The sequence below is a fragment of the Globicephala melas genome, chromosome 14 (genome assembly GCF_963455315.2).
Source record: "Globicephala melas chromosome 14, mGloMel1.2, whole genome shotgun sequence".
Classification (NCBI taxonomy): Eukaryota; Metazoa; Chordata; class Mammalia; order Artiodactyla; family Delphinidae; genus Globicephala; species Globicephala melas.
The window spans coordinates 31,907,076-31,927,480 of record NC_083327.1 but is presented as its reverse complement, the minus strand read 5'-3'; the positions used below and the strand labels follow the sequence as shown (position 1 = coordinate 31,927,480).

Below are 20,405 nucleotides of genomic sequence, written 5' to 3'. Positions count from 1 at the left end.
TAAAAGCAGACATTGAAAATAGTATTGTGTTTATTTAGCAGACAATAGCAAAGATTTACATGTTATTATTTAGATTTCATTTATATATTTACTTCTCATATAATTGTATTTTTAATCATTTATAAATGTATTTATATATTAACAGTATCATAAATTACTTTGAGGTGTGCTTGTTTTGGGTTTCAGAGGGGGCAGCAAGAGAATATGTTCTGAGGTGTATTGGTAAAGTTTGGAAACTTACTACCTTTAATTAATTTTATTTTTTTCCTATTAGTAGATCAAAAGAATGTTCTAAAGGTTTCTTTCATTTTAGTTTTTCCCCTTCAGTCTGTAGGGTTTATCATAAAAAGTGTATTTTAAGAATAAAAGTAATTATGAGGAAATGTTTTAACTTCATTTAACATCTGTACCAGATGTGATATATTTAATTATTTTTTTAAAAAAGAAAGTCTTTGTAACTTTCATTATTCTTCTGTATGGTACATCTTTTATTGAGTGTTTTATACAATTGATAAGCATTATTCAGTGGCATATGGTCTGAGTCTGATGTGCTTTGAAAAGAGTACAGAGTTCTGATAATGAGGATTCTGTGAAAATGGGAAAACCAGCACAACAGATACGCTTTGAGAAAGTATGGGTTTTTAGCATCTTGAAGCAATATATCACACTCAAAGGGACAGAACTGGGCTGCACAATCTGTTAGCTCATTCTTGTCCAATCTGGTCTCCTCCTTTCTTTTGGAGCCAGCATTGTCATCAACTCACTGAATTATATTCTGACTGGAATGTATTTCAGGCACAGAGTAATGTATCTACTTAAATGGAATCCTATCTTTCTACAAAAGCTTTCTGAGTATAATAAATTTAAAATATAAAAAAAATTTCTATTAAGTTAAAGTAATTGGTTCAACAGTTTACATATGTGCCTTCTCCCCCCACACCCTAAAGAAAGACCACTGCTTGGAGGAGCATAGGTCTGTTTTTATTTATAATACGGAAAAAAATTTTTGGTTTAACTAACATACAGTCAGACAGACGTATTTCAAGGACCGCTTATCGGAAAGATACCTGCACATTACAGCAGTTGTTCCTTGAACAGAAATGAACTATGGAATTAAAACTTCTTCTATCAAAGTGTTTTAGTTACATGATTATTCTTTTTAAAATTCTATAGCAGCCTTTCTTAACAAGAATTAAGCCTTCATGTCCTAAGACATCCAATGAATGTAATAAATGAACTTTTCTCCTAACCATCTAGAATGGTACTAACTATCCTTGGAAAAATTAAGAAGATGGTAATTCAGATATTTTTTTGTGATTCTCAGTTCTCTCAGGGAACCAGAATTGAGAAAGACTACTATATAGTACTCAAGGCCACTGAGTCTTTTAACTTGAAGCATAGTGTGTTGTATAAAAGAATTCGGTGTTACTTTAGGGCTATATGTATGTAAAGGATTCAGTGTGATAATCTTTGTAAAGTGATAAGCACAATGCCTGACACATAATAAGTACTCAACAAATAATATCTATTATCATGTTTTAAGCTTTCATTATCCTAAATTCCTGAAAAATTTTGCTTGTGTTATGTTGTTTTGATCCAGATGAAACCTATTTTAAGTGTAGGGATGAAGATGCATATAATCTAATCAAAAATTATATTTTCAAAGTTAAAAAGACTGTCCTTGTAATATTTTATGCTTAATGATTGAATAACATTACTATAAATTTTGCTTTTTTTATGATGTACAAATAATTCAGAATTCATCCACAGTAACCGTGTAATAAATGAAGTTGTTTTCTGTGATTGTCCTCATGAGGATTTTAGGTCATTACCAGTTTAGATAGGCAAATAGTTCTTTTTAATGCATTGATTTATGTGAAAGTGGGGGAAGGGAATGAGAAACAGCCAGGCTTCCCTGATGCGAAAGGACGCGATATTACTGCCTCACCAAACCTCCTGCCACAGGATTCCTCAGCTTTCCTATGGTAAATGGTATGTTATTTTTTGGATATGATTGGCATTGCTGTGGAATACTGCAAATTATACAAGTTATACATACACACTGCTATTTAAGTTGTGAAACTGAAAAATCACGAAACTAATTGTCAGAGTAAGAATAATGAATTATTCTTGATAGTGTAAATTGAAGATATTTTATGCAGTGAACTATTGAACGAAAAAAGGATGATAGGCAGTCACTTGAAAACAGCTAACATAATTTATGAGACAGGACAGTACCTTTCTTTATAGCATGCATTTGTAGTCAGCATTTATATTAATACATTTCCATATTCTTGCTAAACAGATTGTAAAGAAAATAATGCAGGAATATCAGGTGACGGTACTGTGACTATGAAACAGAATGAATTCTTTATACATTGCATTCAATTCAGGAAAGTGGGTAAATAAGATTTCTGATGTGTATGTTATTAAAATATTACCTAGTCTATGCAGTGCTTTTTATACATTAATAATTATTATAAAGCCAAACTCCATCTTTCTTTTTTATTTTTTTTTTGATTATTGGAGTAAAACAACTTTTTCCCACATAAAAGACTTGGAAAACTTTTCCAACCACTGAAAATAAAATTAGTAAGAATGAAAACAGTTGGAATGCTTCATTATATGAATATGTTTGTCCTTTTTTTTTAATTGGGGTATAATTGATTTACAACGTTGTGTTAGTTTCAGATGTACAGCAAAGTGAATCTGTTATACAAATACATATATCTACTCTTTTTTTAGATCCTTTTCCCATATAGGCCATTACAGAGTATTGAGTAGAGTTCCCTGTGCTATACAGTAGGCCCTTGTTACTTATCTATTTTATGTATAGTAGTGTGTATGTGTCAATCCCAATCTTCCAATTTACCCCTCCCCCCTGAATATGTTTGTCTTATGAATTTTTAACAAAATGGCAGCAGCCACCTGAAGTTTCTCTAGATGGAGATTTTGTGAACTGTTTACTGGTTTATGCAGAGCCAGGAGCATAAGTGTATTGCAGGTATACTTGTGTATATTCGAGGTGATTAATAATAGAAGGCAAAAAGGAAATGAAGTCTGAAAATAATGTCAGTCTTCCAACTTCTATCTCAGTCTTCAGGCATATAATAGTTATACATGTATTGATGCCTACTTCCAAGTTCCTTCTCCACTGTTGTTTACTGATGTGGTCATGAAGCTGTTGACATAACTAAAACATGTCCTTCTTCTGAATGCTCGTATATTCTCAAACCACTTGGTCTCTGCATTGCTGCCCTCAGGGAGTTGCCCAAAAAGGTTCCCAGGCTGCACCTAGTGTCGTCATCTTCTTTAGGGACAAGTAGAGGTCTATCATTAAGCAGAAAGAGATTGGGTTTTCTGTTTAGTTCTTTACAGGAAGTAAGTTTTGTAAGAAAATAAGATTTGCTGCTTGTTGCCATAAAATCTGTGTTGCATTAAGAATTTTCCATGTAGAATGGAAAGTGATAAAATATTCTGAGAGTATATATGAAATATAAGTTTCAGAAACTGTTTACACATATAAAATTCAATGAGCTAAACTGAGGCTGGAAATGCAATCTGTTTTAAAATGCAAAAACTGGAATGTATAAGAATTCTGAATGCTAAAGTTAGCATTTAAAATAAGTGAGGTAAGGAATTACTTAACCAATATTGCTAGAATAATTAACTATTTAGGAAAAATAAACTTAGATTTCTACCATACTTTCTATTACAAAATTACAAGTTAATTATTTAAATGTAAAAACTATAACAGAAGTTAAAGGAATAGTAGGTGAATATGTATTTGATCTCAAGATGAGGAAAAGTTTTCTAAGCAAAAAAAAAATAAGGGACCAATTTAAAATTTTAAGTCCATAAAGTAAAAAAATTAAATAAATAAAATGAAGTACTTATAAAACTGGATGAAAGTTTATACCATGTGATGGACAAGGGGTTGATACCCTTAATACATAAAGAGCTATCACAAACCAATAAGAAAAAGGCTACTCAATAAACGGAAAGATAATTTACCAAACAGTAAATATGAAAAGTATTTAACTGAACTGTTGATTAAAGAAATGAGAAGTAAGCAAAAGTATATACCAGTTTGATTTTTTAAATGAAGAAACTGAGGCTCAGAGAAGGTATGTGACTTGCCCCTGGGTCACTAAGTTCAGTGAGAAAGCCTAAATTTGAATGACTACTCTTTGGTAGGATTATGACTGATTTTTCCCATTAATTTTTTGTCCATACTTTCTAAATTTTTATCACTGAGGCAAAAAATAGAGGTCTTTTCTATAACAAGACCAACACAGACACCGAAACGTTTTAGGCAGTATTATAGCATTTTAGTAGTTGTTACTCAATAAGGGGTAATGAGTACAGATTTTTTCCTTGATGCATAAAAATAAAAGGGATAACGTTTACATTTTAATTAATTTACAGTATACATTCTCACTAAGTAGATATTCTTTTCAACTAATTTAACTTTAATCATAACTGCAGATGGGACCTATATTTTTATGCCCATATAGCATAAGAATTAAAAAAACAAAATGAAAAATGTGAAGCTAATGCACTGACATCTTGTAATTGTGTTTTTATTTGCAGATGGAGAATATCATTGGCACAGTAAGAGATTCCAACCTGAAGCTGACACTTGCTTTCGGAATAGGAATGCATCATGCTGGACTACATGAGAGGGACCGAAAAACAGTAGAGGAACTATTTGTAAATTGTAAAGTTCAGGTAATTTTTTCCATGAGCAGATATTTTAAAGTAACTTAAAAGTTGTATTTTAGTTAGATATAAGATATTATCTTTTATTTTTTAGGTTCTTATTGCTACAAGTACATTAGCCTGGGGTGTAAACTTTCCAGCTCATTTAGTAATTATTAAAGGAACAGAATATTATGATGGAAAAACAAGACGATATGTGGATTTCCCCATTACAGGTAATATTTTTAAATTTTCAAATACATTAAACGTCTATTTTAGCGTTAATAATTTGAATTTGCATGAATTAAATTTTAGAGAATTGGTCACATGTCAGTGATGAACAAATTGTAAATTTTTTGTTTCCAGTAAAAATATTACTCCAAAGTATTAAGCCATTTTATTTACTTTTACTTATCCAGTGTGTTAGTGAATATCAAAGGCACAAGTAATTGTTTTAAATTTATAAATAGATAAAAGTACTGATTAGTAGGAATTAGTGACTTAATAAGTTATAAGTAAACATTATGTTTAATTTTAAATCTCCCTCACTAGACATGATATTTCCTACAGGACTTCTAGAACCAAAGCACTTGTTGCTATAACTTGTACATGAATAGTCTATTAACATATTTTAAAACTTGATAAAAGCATTTTCAGTGAGTTTTGAACAGGAAAATATGCCAAATGTGTATTTCAGCTCAATGAATACATATAAAATCTGTATCATTTCTCAATCATTACTTACCTCAGAGACTCCTGCAGTATAAAAGAAAAATTTTATACAGTGGATGGGAAGAAGAGGAGGCCTAAGTGGATCCGTTATTCATGGGGAAAAATAAGCAAATGACTCTGCTGAAGAGGTTTTCCTATATAAGAGTTATATAGTTATAACTCTTAAATAGCATTTTTAAACATTTACCTAAAGGAATCTTTGATCTTTCTTACTTTTACACACGAGTCCCCTCGTTTGGGGACTCAGTTTTCTATCATAGTGAATTAATTACTTAATTATTAGGGAACTCAGTAGTAGGCATCAGAGAGAGCATCCCTGGTCTTAAAATACTTTTCTCCCTTTTATTTTGTTGTGTTGTAGAAACATGCTATAATCCATCAATATTTCTTGTGCTACATGCCACACTGCAGAATACCTCTTGTTCTCTTTCTTATAGATGTACTCCAGATGATGGGGCGTGCTGGGAGGCCTCAGTTTGATGACCAAGGCAAAGCTGTAATTCTGGTTCATGACATAAAGAAAGACTTTTACAAAAAATTTCTTTATGAACCTTTCCCTGTAGAGTCAAGGTAAATTTTGCTGTAAATTAATTTAAATGGATTATGTCATAGCAGGTTGATACTTTTGTGCTGACATTGTATTAGATGAAAATCAGTAAAACTTCTAGTTCAAAAGAATTATTTGAAGTGAAACAATATATTTATCACAATAAGACAACATTAAATTGTAATTTTCACTATAAAAGAAAAACACGCTGTTTAAAAGAAGCAGTGAAGGGACTTCCCTGGTGGTGCGGTGGTTAAGAATCCACCTGCCAATGCAGAGGGCATGGGTTCGAGCCCTGATCCAGGAATATCCCACATGCCACGGGGCAACTAAGCCCAGTGTGCCACAACTACTGAGCCTGCACTCTAGAGCCCGCGAGCCACAACTGTGGAGCCCGTGTGCCACAACTACTGAAGCCCACATGCCTAGAGCCCATGCTCTGCAACAAGAGAAGCCACTGCAATGAGAAACCAGTGCACCACAACGAAGAGTAGCCCCCACTCGCCACAACTAGAGAAAGCCCTCACGCAGCAACAAAGATCCAACGCAGCCAAAAATAAATTAATTACTTAATTAATTTATTTTTAAAAAAAGAAGCAGTGAAGTACATTGTTCAGTCACATTGACTCTGGAGCAAGACAACCTGGGCTTATGTTTGAGCTCTCCACCACTTACTTGCTTGATCTTGAGCAAGTTATTTAAATCCTCAATGCCTTAGTGCACTGTCTGTAAGATGGAGATAGCAGCAATACTGGCCATCTCGTAGGGTACTTGTACTGATCAAATGTATCGTGCCTGGAACTGTGTCTGGCACATAGTAAGCATTTAATAAAGTGTTAGTTTGGTGTGTGTTTTTGTAGAATAGTCTATAAATAAATATCCAAAATAAAGGGATTGGTAATGAATAATTTAGACTAGTGGCCAGTTTCAGAATTATCACATACTTCTTTGTGGATCCAGTAACTACCACCCCTCTGATGAAGTCTTTCCTCATTTTCTCAGCTGAAAATAATCTTTTGTCTGTCAGATTTATACATTTTTCATTCCTAACATTTATCACTTGCTACCTTTTATCATAGTCTTCTTTAATATACTGAATCGCCTTTACCATATTCTAACTGCAAAGGACAAAATATATTTCTAATTTATACTGTAAATAGTTATTGAGTTTTTTACTGTGTTAGAAGTTCTAATGTTCCTTTTTTTTTTAATTTGGAAAATATAAAAACATTTAATATTGTGGGAGATAGCTAACATTGTGCTGAGAGAAAATTTATGACCATAAATATATGTATTTTAAAAGAAACAGTGAAGGGCTTCCCTGGTGGCGCAGTGGTTAAGAATCTGCCTGCCAGTGCAGGGGACACGGGTTCAATCCCTAGCCCAGGAAGATCCCACATGCCACAGAGCAACTAAGTCCGTGCGCCACAACTACTGAGCCTGCAACCTAGAGCCCATGAGCCACAACTACTGATCCCACATGCCAAGAGCCTGTGCTCCGCAACAAGAGAAGCCACGACAATGAGAAGCCCGTGCACCGCAACAAAGAGTAGCCCCCGCTCGCCACAACTAGAGAAAGCCTGCGCACAGCAACAAAGGCCCAACACAGGCATAAATAAAAACAAACAAATAAATAAATAATTTTTAAAAAATAAAAGAAAAAGAGTGAAAAATGAATTATCTGAATATGCATCTCAAGAATTTGAAAAAAAATTAGCAAATTGAACTCAAAGAAAGGAGAAGATAGAAAGATAAGAGAAAGAATTAATGAATTGAAACCAAACATACATTAGAAAAAAATCAACAAAGCCAAAAGTTGGTTCTTTGAAAAGAAGAATAATACTGATAAACCTTTAAGTCTGGTCAAGAGAAAAGAGGGAAGGAACAGCACAATATCAGGATACAAAAGAAATCTAAAAGGTAATAAGATATTATGAAAAAATTTATACAAATTTTAAATTTTAGATCAAATGGTAGAATGCTTTTTTAAAAAAATTACTAAAACTGACACAAAAAGAAATGGAAAATTTAAATAGCCTCTTATCTATCAAAGCAATTGTATCTGAAATTTAAAATCTTTCCACAAAAATTTTCTGACCCAGACATTCCACTAGTGAATTCCTTATAACATTTAGGGAAGCAATTGAACTCATGAAATTGAACACAAACCCTTCCTGTAATAGTCGAAAAGATAGGACTATTTCCCAACTTATTTTATGAGAGTAGAATAACCTTGGTTCTAAAACCTGATAAATTTACAAGAAAGGAATGTAACAGGGCTGTGTCTCTCATGAATATAGATATAGAAATCCTAAATAAAACATGAGTAAATCAAATCTAACAATGTATAAAAAGATAACATATTACAACTAATTACAATATCAGTGCAAAGATGACTTATTACTTGAAAATAAATGAATATAATTCACCACGTTAGCAGGAAAAGATGAGAAAAATTATATGATTATCTCATAGATATAAAAAAAAGCATTTGGTGAAATTCCATACCCATTAATTATAAAAACTTTTAGCCAACAGGAATATAAGGGAATGTTCTTAATCTGATAAAGAGTCTCTACTAAAAATCTACTGCAAACATCATGATTAATGATTCAGTATTGAAAGCTTTCCCTTTGAGATAGGAAATGATACAGGGATGTTGTTTTCACCACTGCCAGTAAGCGTTGTGCTAGAGATCCAAGCCACTGCATTAAGGTAAAGCAAAGAAATAAAAGTCAAAATATCCTTCTGAGCAAGAGGAGTGACTAAAAAGCATAAAAGGAAGACTTCTGGGGCGCTGGTAATGCTTGATCTTGGTGGTGGTTACACAGATGTGTTCACATTGTGAATATTACTTGAGTTGTACATGTATAATTTATGTAATTTTTTCTATGTGTACTTCAGTAAAAAGTTAATTAAAATTTTAAAGTTTAAAGTTTAAGTGTACCTTGATATGACTACTATTAATATTTTATTTCTACAGAGTACATATACAGAAGTTATATGTTAACTTCTCTGTTAATGGGCATTTAGAGAGTTTCTAGTTTTTAACGCTTACATATATTGCTGCAGTGAAGTATTTTGCTTCCCTATCCTAACCTATAAATGTTTCCCTATCAGGTGATAATGAAAAAGTGAAATTGCCGGGTCACAGTGATTGTTCAAATAGATATTGTCAAATTGCCCTCCAATTTAGCTATATGGATTTATACTCTGCCACTGGTGACTGGAGAGTAATATCGCAACTTTTTTTTTCATTCAATTTATTATGGCCACTTTCTTATATCCTTAAAAACATCCTTTGCAAAAACTGTTTTTTAATACCTGCATATGTATCATAATTTACATGGCCCTTTCTTTTGTTGGACATTGCTTCCCTTTTTTGTAATTTATGTAAGAAACTGAAGTGAACATTTTGTTATGCCAGTCTTTCAACACATCTGATCATCTCTGTATATTCCACAACACCTAGCACATTTATGTCTTATATGACTGAACTTAATATTCACAGAATGAATGAAGGGAATATCCTTGCTCTATCCTAACCATCCCTCCTTTCTTACCAATTCTTTCATCTGCCTCAGTAACTCTTCTCTGCTCTCCAAGGCATATCGTCCCTCGTCTGCTCTTACCTCGGCTCTCATCTTCTCCTCCTGAAAGTTATTAGCTCCCTTCCTGTCAGCCTGTGTTTATTTCCACCTAGCAATTTATTTTCCCAAAATTATATACAAAAGATACAAATTACACAAAACATTTGTTCTGTATCCTGGAACATCAAATCTGAGTCTTGACTATGTGAGAAAAGTTGTTTTTCATTTAACGTTCATGTATGTTTCCCATGTCTTGTTCACTCTGTAGCTTATTAGGAGTGCTCTCTGACCATTTAAATGCAGAGATTGCTGGTGGTACAATAACATCTAAGCAAGATGCAATGGATTATATCACCTGGACTTACTTTTTCCGACGTCTTATCATGAACCCCAGGTAAGTGCGGGGCAAGTATTTTTCTGTTTTGCACTAAAATAAAATATGTTTGAAGGTAATCATCTCTAAATTCAGGTACATAACAAAAATGCCAGAACATTGGACATCCTAGGTATAGGAATTTGCCCAGAGAATCAGATAATATCTCTGATATGTTCACAACGTATTGTGATATATTAGAAAATAATGGTGTGCATTTTATTAACTTATTTTAATTAACTTAGAATGTTCTCAAGGATTTCGCTCTGTAGTTAGGGAGACAAGACACCCGATGTCATTAAGAAATGTGCTCAGTTAAATTACATGGTAGTGGCTGACTTGGGTGCAGTTGGAATTCAGAGAAGAATAAGGCCTGTGAAATTGTAGGGGGAAGAATTTGTGAGGCATTTGTAAAGGTTAATAAGAACCTTGCAAGATGAAATAAAATTGGGGGAGTTGTGATGGAGTATCTTTTTACTCCAGGCAGGGTAGATTGTATCTTCATTCAGCACCTGTTTATCAAATATTATACTAGACATTGAAGCCTGAGGATGAGTGTATATCATCCCTTATCTTCAAGGGCTGATCTTGTAATGTGGAGATGGACATAAATGATTACAGTGTAAATCATAAGTGCTCTAACAGACTGTATTTAAGCCTGTGAGAGTGAAAGCTTCACAGACGAAGTGATACTTCACCCAGAACTTGAATCTGGAACAGAAGTGGAAAAGGTGGAAGGCACAAAAATACTAGATGGGCGGAGGCCCTCAGGGCTTGAAAGAGTCTCTAGAGAATGCCAAAAGTTAGATGTAAAGCTTAGAATGTGAGGCAAGAAGATTTTCTTGCCTAGAAAGTGGACCAAGCACCAGAGAGTGAAGGGCCTGTATGCCATGCTAAGGGGTTTGCATCTGATCCTATTGGCTGTGGTTGGAAGTTTTTAAATATAGTTTAGCATCACCAAATTAGGTTTTTGTTATTGTTGTTGTTTCCTTTGTACCTTTTGAGCCCTTCACCCATTTCTCCCACCCCCACCCCTGCCTCTGGCAACTACCAGTCTGTTCTTTGGTGTTTTGTTTTGTTTTGCTTTTAGATTCCATGCATAAGAGAAATCATATGCTATTTGTCTTTCTCTGTTTGACTTATTTCACTTAGCATAATATCCTAGCGGTCCATCCATGTTGTTTCCAAGGCATGATTACATTTTATTTATTTATTTATTTATTTATTTTTGGCTGCGTTGGGTCTTCATTGCTGCGCACGGGCTTTCTCTAGTTGCAGCGAGCGGGGGCTACTCTTCATTGCGGTGCGTGGGCTTCTCATTGCAGTGGCTTCTCTTGTTGCAGAGCATGGGCTCTAGGCATGCAGGCTTCAGTAGTTGCAGCACACAGGCTCAGCAGTTGCGGCTCACAGGCTCTAGAGCACAGGCTCAGTAATTGAGATGCACGGGCTTAGTTGCTTAGCAGCATGTGGGATCTTCCTGGACCAGGGCTCAAACCCATGTCCCCTGCATTGGCAGGCAGATTCTTAACCACTGTGCCACCAGGGAAGTCCCTACATGTTTTTATGGCTGAGCAGTCGTCCATTCTTTGTCTATACTACAATTTCTTTATTCATTCATCCATTCATGGACACTTAGGTTGTTTCCATATTCTGGCTATTGTAAACTGCTGCAATGAACATGGGGGTGCATATATCTTTTCAAATTAGTGTTTTTGTTTTCTTCTAATAAATACTGGCTTTGTTTCAGTACTTGCAGCACTGTGGTAGGGAATGAGCTAGAATGGGGAAATATTTATAGCAGGGAGACCAGTTAGGATGCTTTTTAACAATAGGGCAAAGACACATAGGACCTTAACAGATGCGGGGGGAATGGAAGGAGGCCAAAGGTGAGGGACATTCCTGATATGAGTAAGAAGAAATATTAAACCATTGTTAAGATCTTGAACAGAGAGATCATGATGAAAATGATGAAATGAATTTACTAAATCTTACCGGTTGGTACTTTAAGAAATTTGTTTCTCTTCAGCCAACATTTCCACTTACATAGATAGGAGTTTGAGAATATGGTGATGTTTTGCTCAGTTCCGCCTGTATTACAGGCCTCTGGATTAGGTACAAAATTTCATTTGGGAAAATGACTACAAAATTAATGAGATAGTCTTACAGTACCACAAATTTTCCGTAGTAAACAGATCACAGATTAGCACTGTTGAATCGTACAATGGGATAGACTTTACATGTACTCTAGTCCAACCTTCTTGTTTGGTATTGAAGAAATGGAGGCTGGAAACTTAAAGTGACTTGTCTTGTATCCCATAACTACTTTGTGATAAAGCTAGAACTTAAAAACGTAAGTTTTGTGAATTACTACTCTTCATGTTTTTGGAGGGAGAAGAATCATGGTGTATAACTGTAGATATATTCATTTTTCTTATATCACAAGAATGGAGGCAATTAATGTGATAGAAAGAGCTTTGACTTGGAATCAGAACACTGATTTTTGTATCAGCACTGCTTTTTAGAAACTGTGTGACCTTGATCGCTTCACCTCTCTTGGCTTCACTTTCTTCATCTGGAAAGTGAGTAATAGCCTACCTCCTTCACAGGGTCATGTTGGGAATCAAGTACACGAATTAAAGCCTTTCTAAGTTTTGTATAATTATGAAAAACTTAATTAATGTTATTAGTGAGCTGTTATTCTTGTACTCCTTTCCAGTTGCTTTACTGGTCTATAGCATCCTAAAGACTCTAGGGCATTTTCTGGCGGTACAGTGGTTAGGACTGCACGCTTTTACTGCCAAGGGTGCGAGTTCGATCCCTGGTCAGGGAACTAAGATCCCACAAGCTGCATGGCCCAGCCAAAAAAAAAAAAAAAAGACTCTAGTTTAGAGACTTAGAACCTAATCATTTCTGTCAGCTTGTCTGATCAGCAAACAAGGGAATGATTCTCTGAGGCAAATTGAGTTCTTTTGCGACTTATAGTTCTTTATTGAATCCACAGATACACTGAATTTTGTGTGTGCGTCTTCTTTTCTTAATTAAAAATTTTAACTTTTCATTTTCAAACAATTTGAGATTTTTTTAATTGCGAGAATAGTGCAAACAGGCACTGCGTACCCTTCATCCAGCTTCCTCAAGTGTTAACCTCTTACATGACTGTACAGTTATCCAAACCAGGAAATTTACATTTATGCAATACTATTAAGTAATCTACAGCCTTCATTCACATTTCATCAGTATTTCCACTAATGTCCCTTTTATGCTGAAGACCCAATTTAGTAGTATCCTGCATTCCATTTAGTTGTTCTGCCTCCTTACTTCATTTCAATCTGTGACATTTCCTCAGTCTTTCTTTGTCTCTCATAACCTTGACACTTTAGAGGAACCCTGGCCAATTATTTTGTAGAACATCCTTCAATCTGGGTTTGTCTGAAGTTTTCTCATCCCAGAATTCAAGTTCTGCCTTTTGGGGCAAGAAGACTGTACAAGTGATGCTGTGCTCTTTTCAGTGCATAATATTAGGAAGTTCTTCTCTAGAGATCCCTTCTGTATTTAAAATATCACTTGTCTGTGAAAGACCCAAAATAAGTTATTCCAGCTGTTCCCCATCCCAAGTTACAGTCTTATTTCTCCACCTGCCTTCTGAATGTTGCCACATGGACTTACCGCCATCATTTCAAATTCAGCATGTCTAAAACTGAATCAGATATCAAAATTTTGCTCTAATATCACTTTCTTACCTTAATGTTATCACTCTGCATCTACTTATGTTGACTTCAAATATCAAATTTGCTTTTTAATTTTTCTCCTCCCTTAATTTCCTTAGTTCTTTACCTGCTTAATCTTCTTTTAGTCTATCCTCAATCTAGCCTGATTTGCAAACTGTCATTGATCAGAAATTAAATGTATTGGAGACGGGAACTAGATAAGTTGTGCTTAGTAGACATAGAATAAGTGTTGACACCTGAACAAAGACTTGAAAGAAGTAAGAAGGTTGACCACATGAATATCTAGCGAACAACATTTCAGGCCAAGGGAACGGGAGAAGTTCTAAAGCAGGCGCATCTGGTGCGTTGAAGGCACAACAAGAAGAAGGTGTAGCTGAAGTGGAATAAGCGTGGGGAGGAGAGTAGTAGGAGATAAAGCTAGAGATGTGGGTGGTCAGTGGTCATACTGGTCATGTGGGAGATTAGACACCATGGTAGGGACTTTGATTTTTATTCTGGGCGAAATGAGAACCATTGTAGGTTTTCAATCAGCGGACTGACAGGATCTATTCATACCGTTAAAAAGGCCAATTATAATCATAAATGTTATAAATAATTTAAACTTCCCTATTGAAAGACAGAAATTCTCAGATTTATTTTTTTAAATCCCACTAAAAATGATTTATAAGCAACATATCAAATCAAAATGATATAGAAAAGTAGAAAATTGGGCATTGAAAGAAGACCTGAAGGAGAGTACCAAAGAGAAACCAAAAGCTACAGAACTAAAATCAGACAAAATGAGATTCAAGGCAATAAAGATTAAAAAGGACAATGAAGAATGGTTATATTGATAACAAGTACAATCACTAAAAGTTACAGTAGATTATAAATTTTTAGATAACTAGAAATATAGCATCAAAATATATAAAGCAGGGCTTCCCTGGTGGTGCAGTGGTTGAGAGTCCGCCTGCCGATGCAGGGGACACGGGTTCGTGCCCCAGTCTGGAGGATCCCACATGCCGTGGAGCGGCTGGGCCCGTGAGCCATGGCCGCTGAGCCTGCGCGTCCGGAGCCTGTGCTCCGCAATGGGAGAGGCCACAGCAGTGAGAGGCCCGCGTACCGCAAATATATATATATATATATATATATAGAGAGAGAGAGAGAGAGAGAGAGCAAAACCAATAGAAATCTAAGATGTTAACTAAATTATAGTCATGTTGAGAGACTTTAACACATATCCCTCAAAAATCAGCATGTCAAAGAGATATAAAGTATTTCATAAAATAAAAGATTTGAATAACAATAGCCTTGAATATGTGTATGTGTTCGTAGTATCCCCAAAAAAGAATATGCCGTACTTAAAAACACTAATGGAATTTTAGTTATAAAAATATACCATGGGGCTTCCCTGGTGGCACAGTGGTTGAGAGTCCGCCTGCCGATGCAGGGGACACGGGTTCGTGTCCCGGTCCTGGAAGATCCCACATGCCGCGGAGCAGCTGGGCCCATGAGCCATGGCCGCTGAGCCTGCGCGTCTGGAGCCTGTGCTCTGCAACGGGAGAGGCCACAACAGTGAGAGGCCTGCGTACCGCAAAAAATACATGTATATACCATGTACTAGACTACAAAGAGCAACTCACTGTATTTCAGAATGTAGAGATCATAAGGCTACATTCTCACAGTGTAATGCAATAAAACCAGAAATAAACAAGAGAAAGGATGGCAAAAAAACTAACTGCTTGGCATTTAACTACTTTTATTCTAGTGAAAGATGAAATTTTTTTTAAAATAGTTATAAGCTAGAACTATACAAAAATAAAGATGTTTTAGAACAAAACCTATGAATTTTAATCAACGCACAGTTCCAAGGAACATTCACGTCTTTAGGGCACCTACAGGAAAGCGTGAATGCTTGAAAATAATTAAATATCCATCTCAAGAAACTAGAAGAACATTAGCAAAAACAAATACAAGAAGAATATATAAAAATAAAAATTGAAGTTAATAAAATGGGAAACAAAAACTACACTAATATTATTTATTATTGTGTCTGCTGTATTTGAGATGCTGTTTCAAGAGCCTAACTCATTTAGTACTGTTATGACCCCCATTTTATAAATGAAGAAACTGAAGCACAGGGAGATTAAGCAGCTTGCCCACAGTCAGGCAGGTCTGAGTGACAGAGGCAGAACTACTGATAGAATCCAGGCATTCTGTTTCCAGAGGCCACATTCTTCATCCCTGAGCCCATTATCAGGTCCAGAATTCAAATATCCATACTTTCTCTCCAGATCTCTTTTCAGTGCTGTGATGGAAAATGTGTTCTCTTTGGAGACCATACCATACTAATTCTGAATGTATAATACTTTTGTTCGTTTGATGCAAAAAAAATTGTCATTTTTAATGTCTATACCTTTACATCTGGATAAAAATGGGAAAACGTGCCTAAATAAAGTTTAACAAGTTACATATTTTACTTAGTCTGCTATAGCATGCCCTGCAATTTTCTTTCTGATTGGCCCTTATATCTTTTTTTTATTGTCTGTGTTAAAATCACCTATACACAAAGCTAGAAGCAAAGAAAGGCACAGGAAATTGGTACACTTTTTCTACTTATTTGTAGATCTCGTAAAAGTTTTAAGAAACCTAAAATCATTGTCTCAAATGAAGAGCTTGTGTTATATGTAGTTTTAATATATACTTCATGCTTCCTGTCATTCAGTGCCATAAATTGAGATTTGACTTTTCTTTGGGTGGGAGGGTCTTGTATACACACATATGTGCATGCATGTATCTGTAACAAGGAAAAGCTGAAGTTTATTTAAAATACAAAGGGCAAACACCACTCTCAAAATATAGTCACATATAGGTAAATAAATATGACCCAATTCTCCAACCCCCTTCATTTAATCATATTACTGTAAAGTGTCCCCCCAACACCACCACCAAAAATAAAATTTATGTTGAGAAAGATTTCAGTTCCTGGTTGTTCTCTGTATGTCTGTGTATATTCTTAAGTTTTTGATATGCATGTATATGCAAATATATGTATGCTTATAAAGATACATATTTATATGTGTAAATATATATGTAGACACACATACATATATACATTAGTTCATTCAAATATATATAAACACATGTATTGGTGCATCATGAAATCTAATATATTTCAAATTGAGTTCTGGATTCAATTTGTATGTTCAATTTTACTCTCTGTTTTCCCCTGAGAAAGCTTCTAAATAATTCTAGGGCAAAAAAATGTTGTGGTAGTTTCAGCTGTTCCTGCAACCACTTTCATTATTTGTGTCATTATTACTGCTGCATAATCTGAACATAAAAAAACATGGTGCTGTAACAAATGACTTCCCAGTACTGACAGTTATAGCAGCAGCATTTCAATACTGATGAAAAATTTCCCAGCGAGGTCTCTGGCCAGGTTTACATAAACCAAACAGGAAATAGCTGCCACTATTCACATTAAATCCAAACTGTTTGGTGTAACTTTATCTATGTTTTACATTACAATAAAATCTCTTTCATTTTCAGCTGGTGAAATTGCGTCCTTATTAACGTTGGAAAAAGATAACTTGAAGTTTCATGTGTGGTATTCTTGTTTGTCCTTTGATAAGATCTTTTAAAGATAATATTTTAAAAGTTGTTTTACTTTTTGACTGTTTAAATTTAATGAACTTTGTAAAATTTTATGATAGGGAGAGGTTTGTTTATAATTTCTTCCCAGTGGACTGCTAATAGAAGTTAGCTTGTCTAGCCCATGTGCTAGATGCTGTCAGTATCAAACTGCCTTTGACTTTCACACCTCTCAGGGGACTAGTAATTGTTGTGTTCAAACAGCCTGTAATTGTGATCCCGCTGGCTTTCTCAGTATGCTTCTGGCTATTAGAATCATTAAACAACTCAGCACCTGTTAACAGCATTGTAAATATTCAACCCTGCTTGTGTGCAGGTTGAATCCAATATAGAGAAATCTTACAGAGCTCAGCCTCATAAATTAGGGCCTCTGACAAGTCAATTATTGTGAAACTGGGTTTCTCTGTGAAATAAATGAAATAGCATGCTGACAAAAAGGTAGGCTGTCTGTTTATGGCAAAGAGAAGATAATGACTTGACGATTCAATGCAGTGAGCGTGAAACTACATTGTATCCTTTATCCATAATTAAACAGTTGTATAATATTTCTGTTTTAATAACCAGTAAATTATAAATTTTCTACTGTGGAAAGTGCAACATGAAAACAGACCTTTTTACTTAGCAGTTGCATGCTTTTTTCAAGTTAGTAAAGTGGTTATTGAAATTAATGATATGTAATTTTTTTAAGCTAAATGCTTATAATTGTTTAGGCTAGAAATTGCACAGTGACTGAAAAGTTTACATGTTAGAAGCGAAGGCCATATAATGCTACTAATGAAGATCATGTAAATATAAACTCCATCCTTTATTCACAAAGAAAGTGTTAGAATATATTCTCTCTCAAAATTTTATGGGACCTAAAAAATAATTCCATTTACACTTAGTTTTATTACTTTAAAAAGTGTCTTATAAATTATACATTTAATTAAGATGTAGCAGTATACTTTCTTAAGGATTTGAAAATATTTATGTAACCTTAGAATCTCAGTTCAAATATTAACAAAGAATAATATTTGGTATAAATCAGTGAAGTCATACCACTAACAAAAATAGATGCATTTTAGTATTTGTGTTGGCTGCATGGGAGAAAGTTTTTTAATGATTGAGATTTTACTATTATATTTAAGAATGTAATATTTTAACTAGCCCTCTCTATTTTTAAAGTTGTCACTTTTAAAAAATAAATAAAGTTATCACATATGCCAGAATATCTGAAGAAAACAATTTTAGGGATTTTTAAAATTCTAGATTACTCCTCCAGATGTAATAAGGATAAAAGTTTTGATATTGAATAAATTGAATGTCAATTCAATTACTTAAATTGAGTTTTTCATTTCTCATATGCAAGTCAGTAAGAATGTTGGTGAGCATATTGAAAAAGAACAACTATATTAAGAAATAATCCATGGAAGTTTTTAAAGTTATTCTGTTCAAAAAATGCATTAAGTTTTAGCAAGTTAGATTATGATATTTTAGTGTAGTCATCAGATAATTTGTTGCAGTCTCAGAGCCATGATTTTACTTCATTTTTTTTTCTTTTTTACAACTCACTGTAAATGTTTAAAAAATATTTACCCTGACTGTACTTTCTCTGGATAAAAGCCACAAAGTAGTCTAAAAATTTTTCCAATAGATGTAAATGAACAAACTTCAGAAGGGATATTAGCCCATCAAAATATATCTTGTAAATACATAAAACAGTGAGTAAAATAATTATTAAAAAAAGAACCTATAATTTTTGGAGAAAAGTTTTTATCATTAATGGTTTTCAGTATTATTTGTAAGTGTACCAAATTATTCATTTAAGCATAATATGGTAATCTTGGCATTCCAGTTATACCTACATGGGAATGACTTATGGTGATCCTTAGCAGTAACCATGAGATTGTTTGTTTTCAAATGGCCTAAGAAACTTATAGATAAAAATGGAATCATAACTTTTTGTTTTTCACAGTAATATTATTTTCATAATGTCTTCCTTCTGTAATTTTAATTGCATAAAGATAGCTTGATTCTTGCTCTGCAAATAGTACTACTTATTCAGTGTCCTGGGCACATTTTCACTGTTTTTTTTTACTATTTAGATATAACTTTATCAACTATATATTAGTCCAGACAGCTGAAAATCGTGTTGGAAAATTTATAGGCTTAGCAAGCCAAAAGAATGTGAAATATAAAGTAAGAACTTACGTTGCAGAAAGTTTGGCTGATAAATTTCATTTGTTGGGGGAAAAAAATGAAAGACAAAAAAATATTGTTAATAATCTGAAACAGCTTTGGGGATCTGTCTCTTTTATGGAGGCTTGAATGTTCAGAATTTTTATTTTCACCTCTAATGCAGAATAAATTATTCTAACTATATACTCTCACAGTTCAGGATAAAGGAAATATTTTCTAATGGTTTCTAATGCTGGTTTTTCACCTTCACGTATGCCTGGCTAGATAAAAGTAGGTGCATTTTGTTTAAAGTAACAACAGCACTGATCTGTCTAGTATTTGTTCATTGATAAATATTGCTTTATTTTGGTTTATGAAAAGAACTTTTCCAGGAAGGGCAATAATTTCTCTACAGACTAAAATTTAAAGTAACTAATTCTCTTTTATGAGAATTAAAATCCTCAGCATATAACTATGATTTACAGTTATTTTCCCAAATAAATAACCTATTATTAATCCATACTCAGTGGAAACTCATATATTTGGTTGTACCTAGACTTTTGGGCTAACTTCTCTTTCTAGTGAAAATATATCCTGCCATGATTTAAGTTCTGCTTTTTCTGTTTTTAAATAAATTTTTATAGTATTGACCCCAAATCTTTCCCTTGGAAGAAAGGAAAAGAAAAAAAAAAATCACCATGCTTGAGAGGCCTTTAGACCTCTCCCATTTGAGATTGTTAACACTTTCTTCCTCAGGCTGTGACCACCCCCTTCCTAGTCCTGTACAGATATAAATCCCTCGTGCTGGGTTTCAGTGATGAGAGTCTGTTCTCTGAGGCCACTTTCCACTCCTGTTCTTTGACTTGGGTAGAGGTAGGGCATGTAATTCTCCATGCTGACTAGTGGACAGGGTTCACACAACAGGAATTAGCAATCTGCCATGA

At 34.3% G+C, this 20,405-nt stretch overlaps 1 protein-coding gene across 3 annotated transcripts in view; it reads left to right on the top strand.

Annotated features, from left to right (window-relative positions):
• Positions 1-20,405, top strand: part of ASCC3 (activating signal cointegrator 1 complex subunit 3) — a 333,519-nt gene that overhangs the window by 237,504 nt on the left and 75,610 nt on the right. For all 3 annotated transcript variants that reach the window (XM_030882956.2, XM_030882957.2, XM_030882960.3), the window contains exons 31-34: positions 4,594-4,731; positions 4,817-4,937; positions 5,871-6,003; positions 9,839-9,964. In XM_030882956.2, the coding sequence (XP_030738816.1) occupies positions 4,594-4,731; positions 4,817-4,937; positions 5,871-6,003; positions 9,839-9,964 (518 nt within the window). The remainder of the gene's footprint in view (positions 1-4,593; positions 4,732-4,816; positions 4,938-5,870; positions 6,004-9,838; positions 9,965-20,405) is intronic.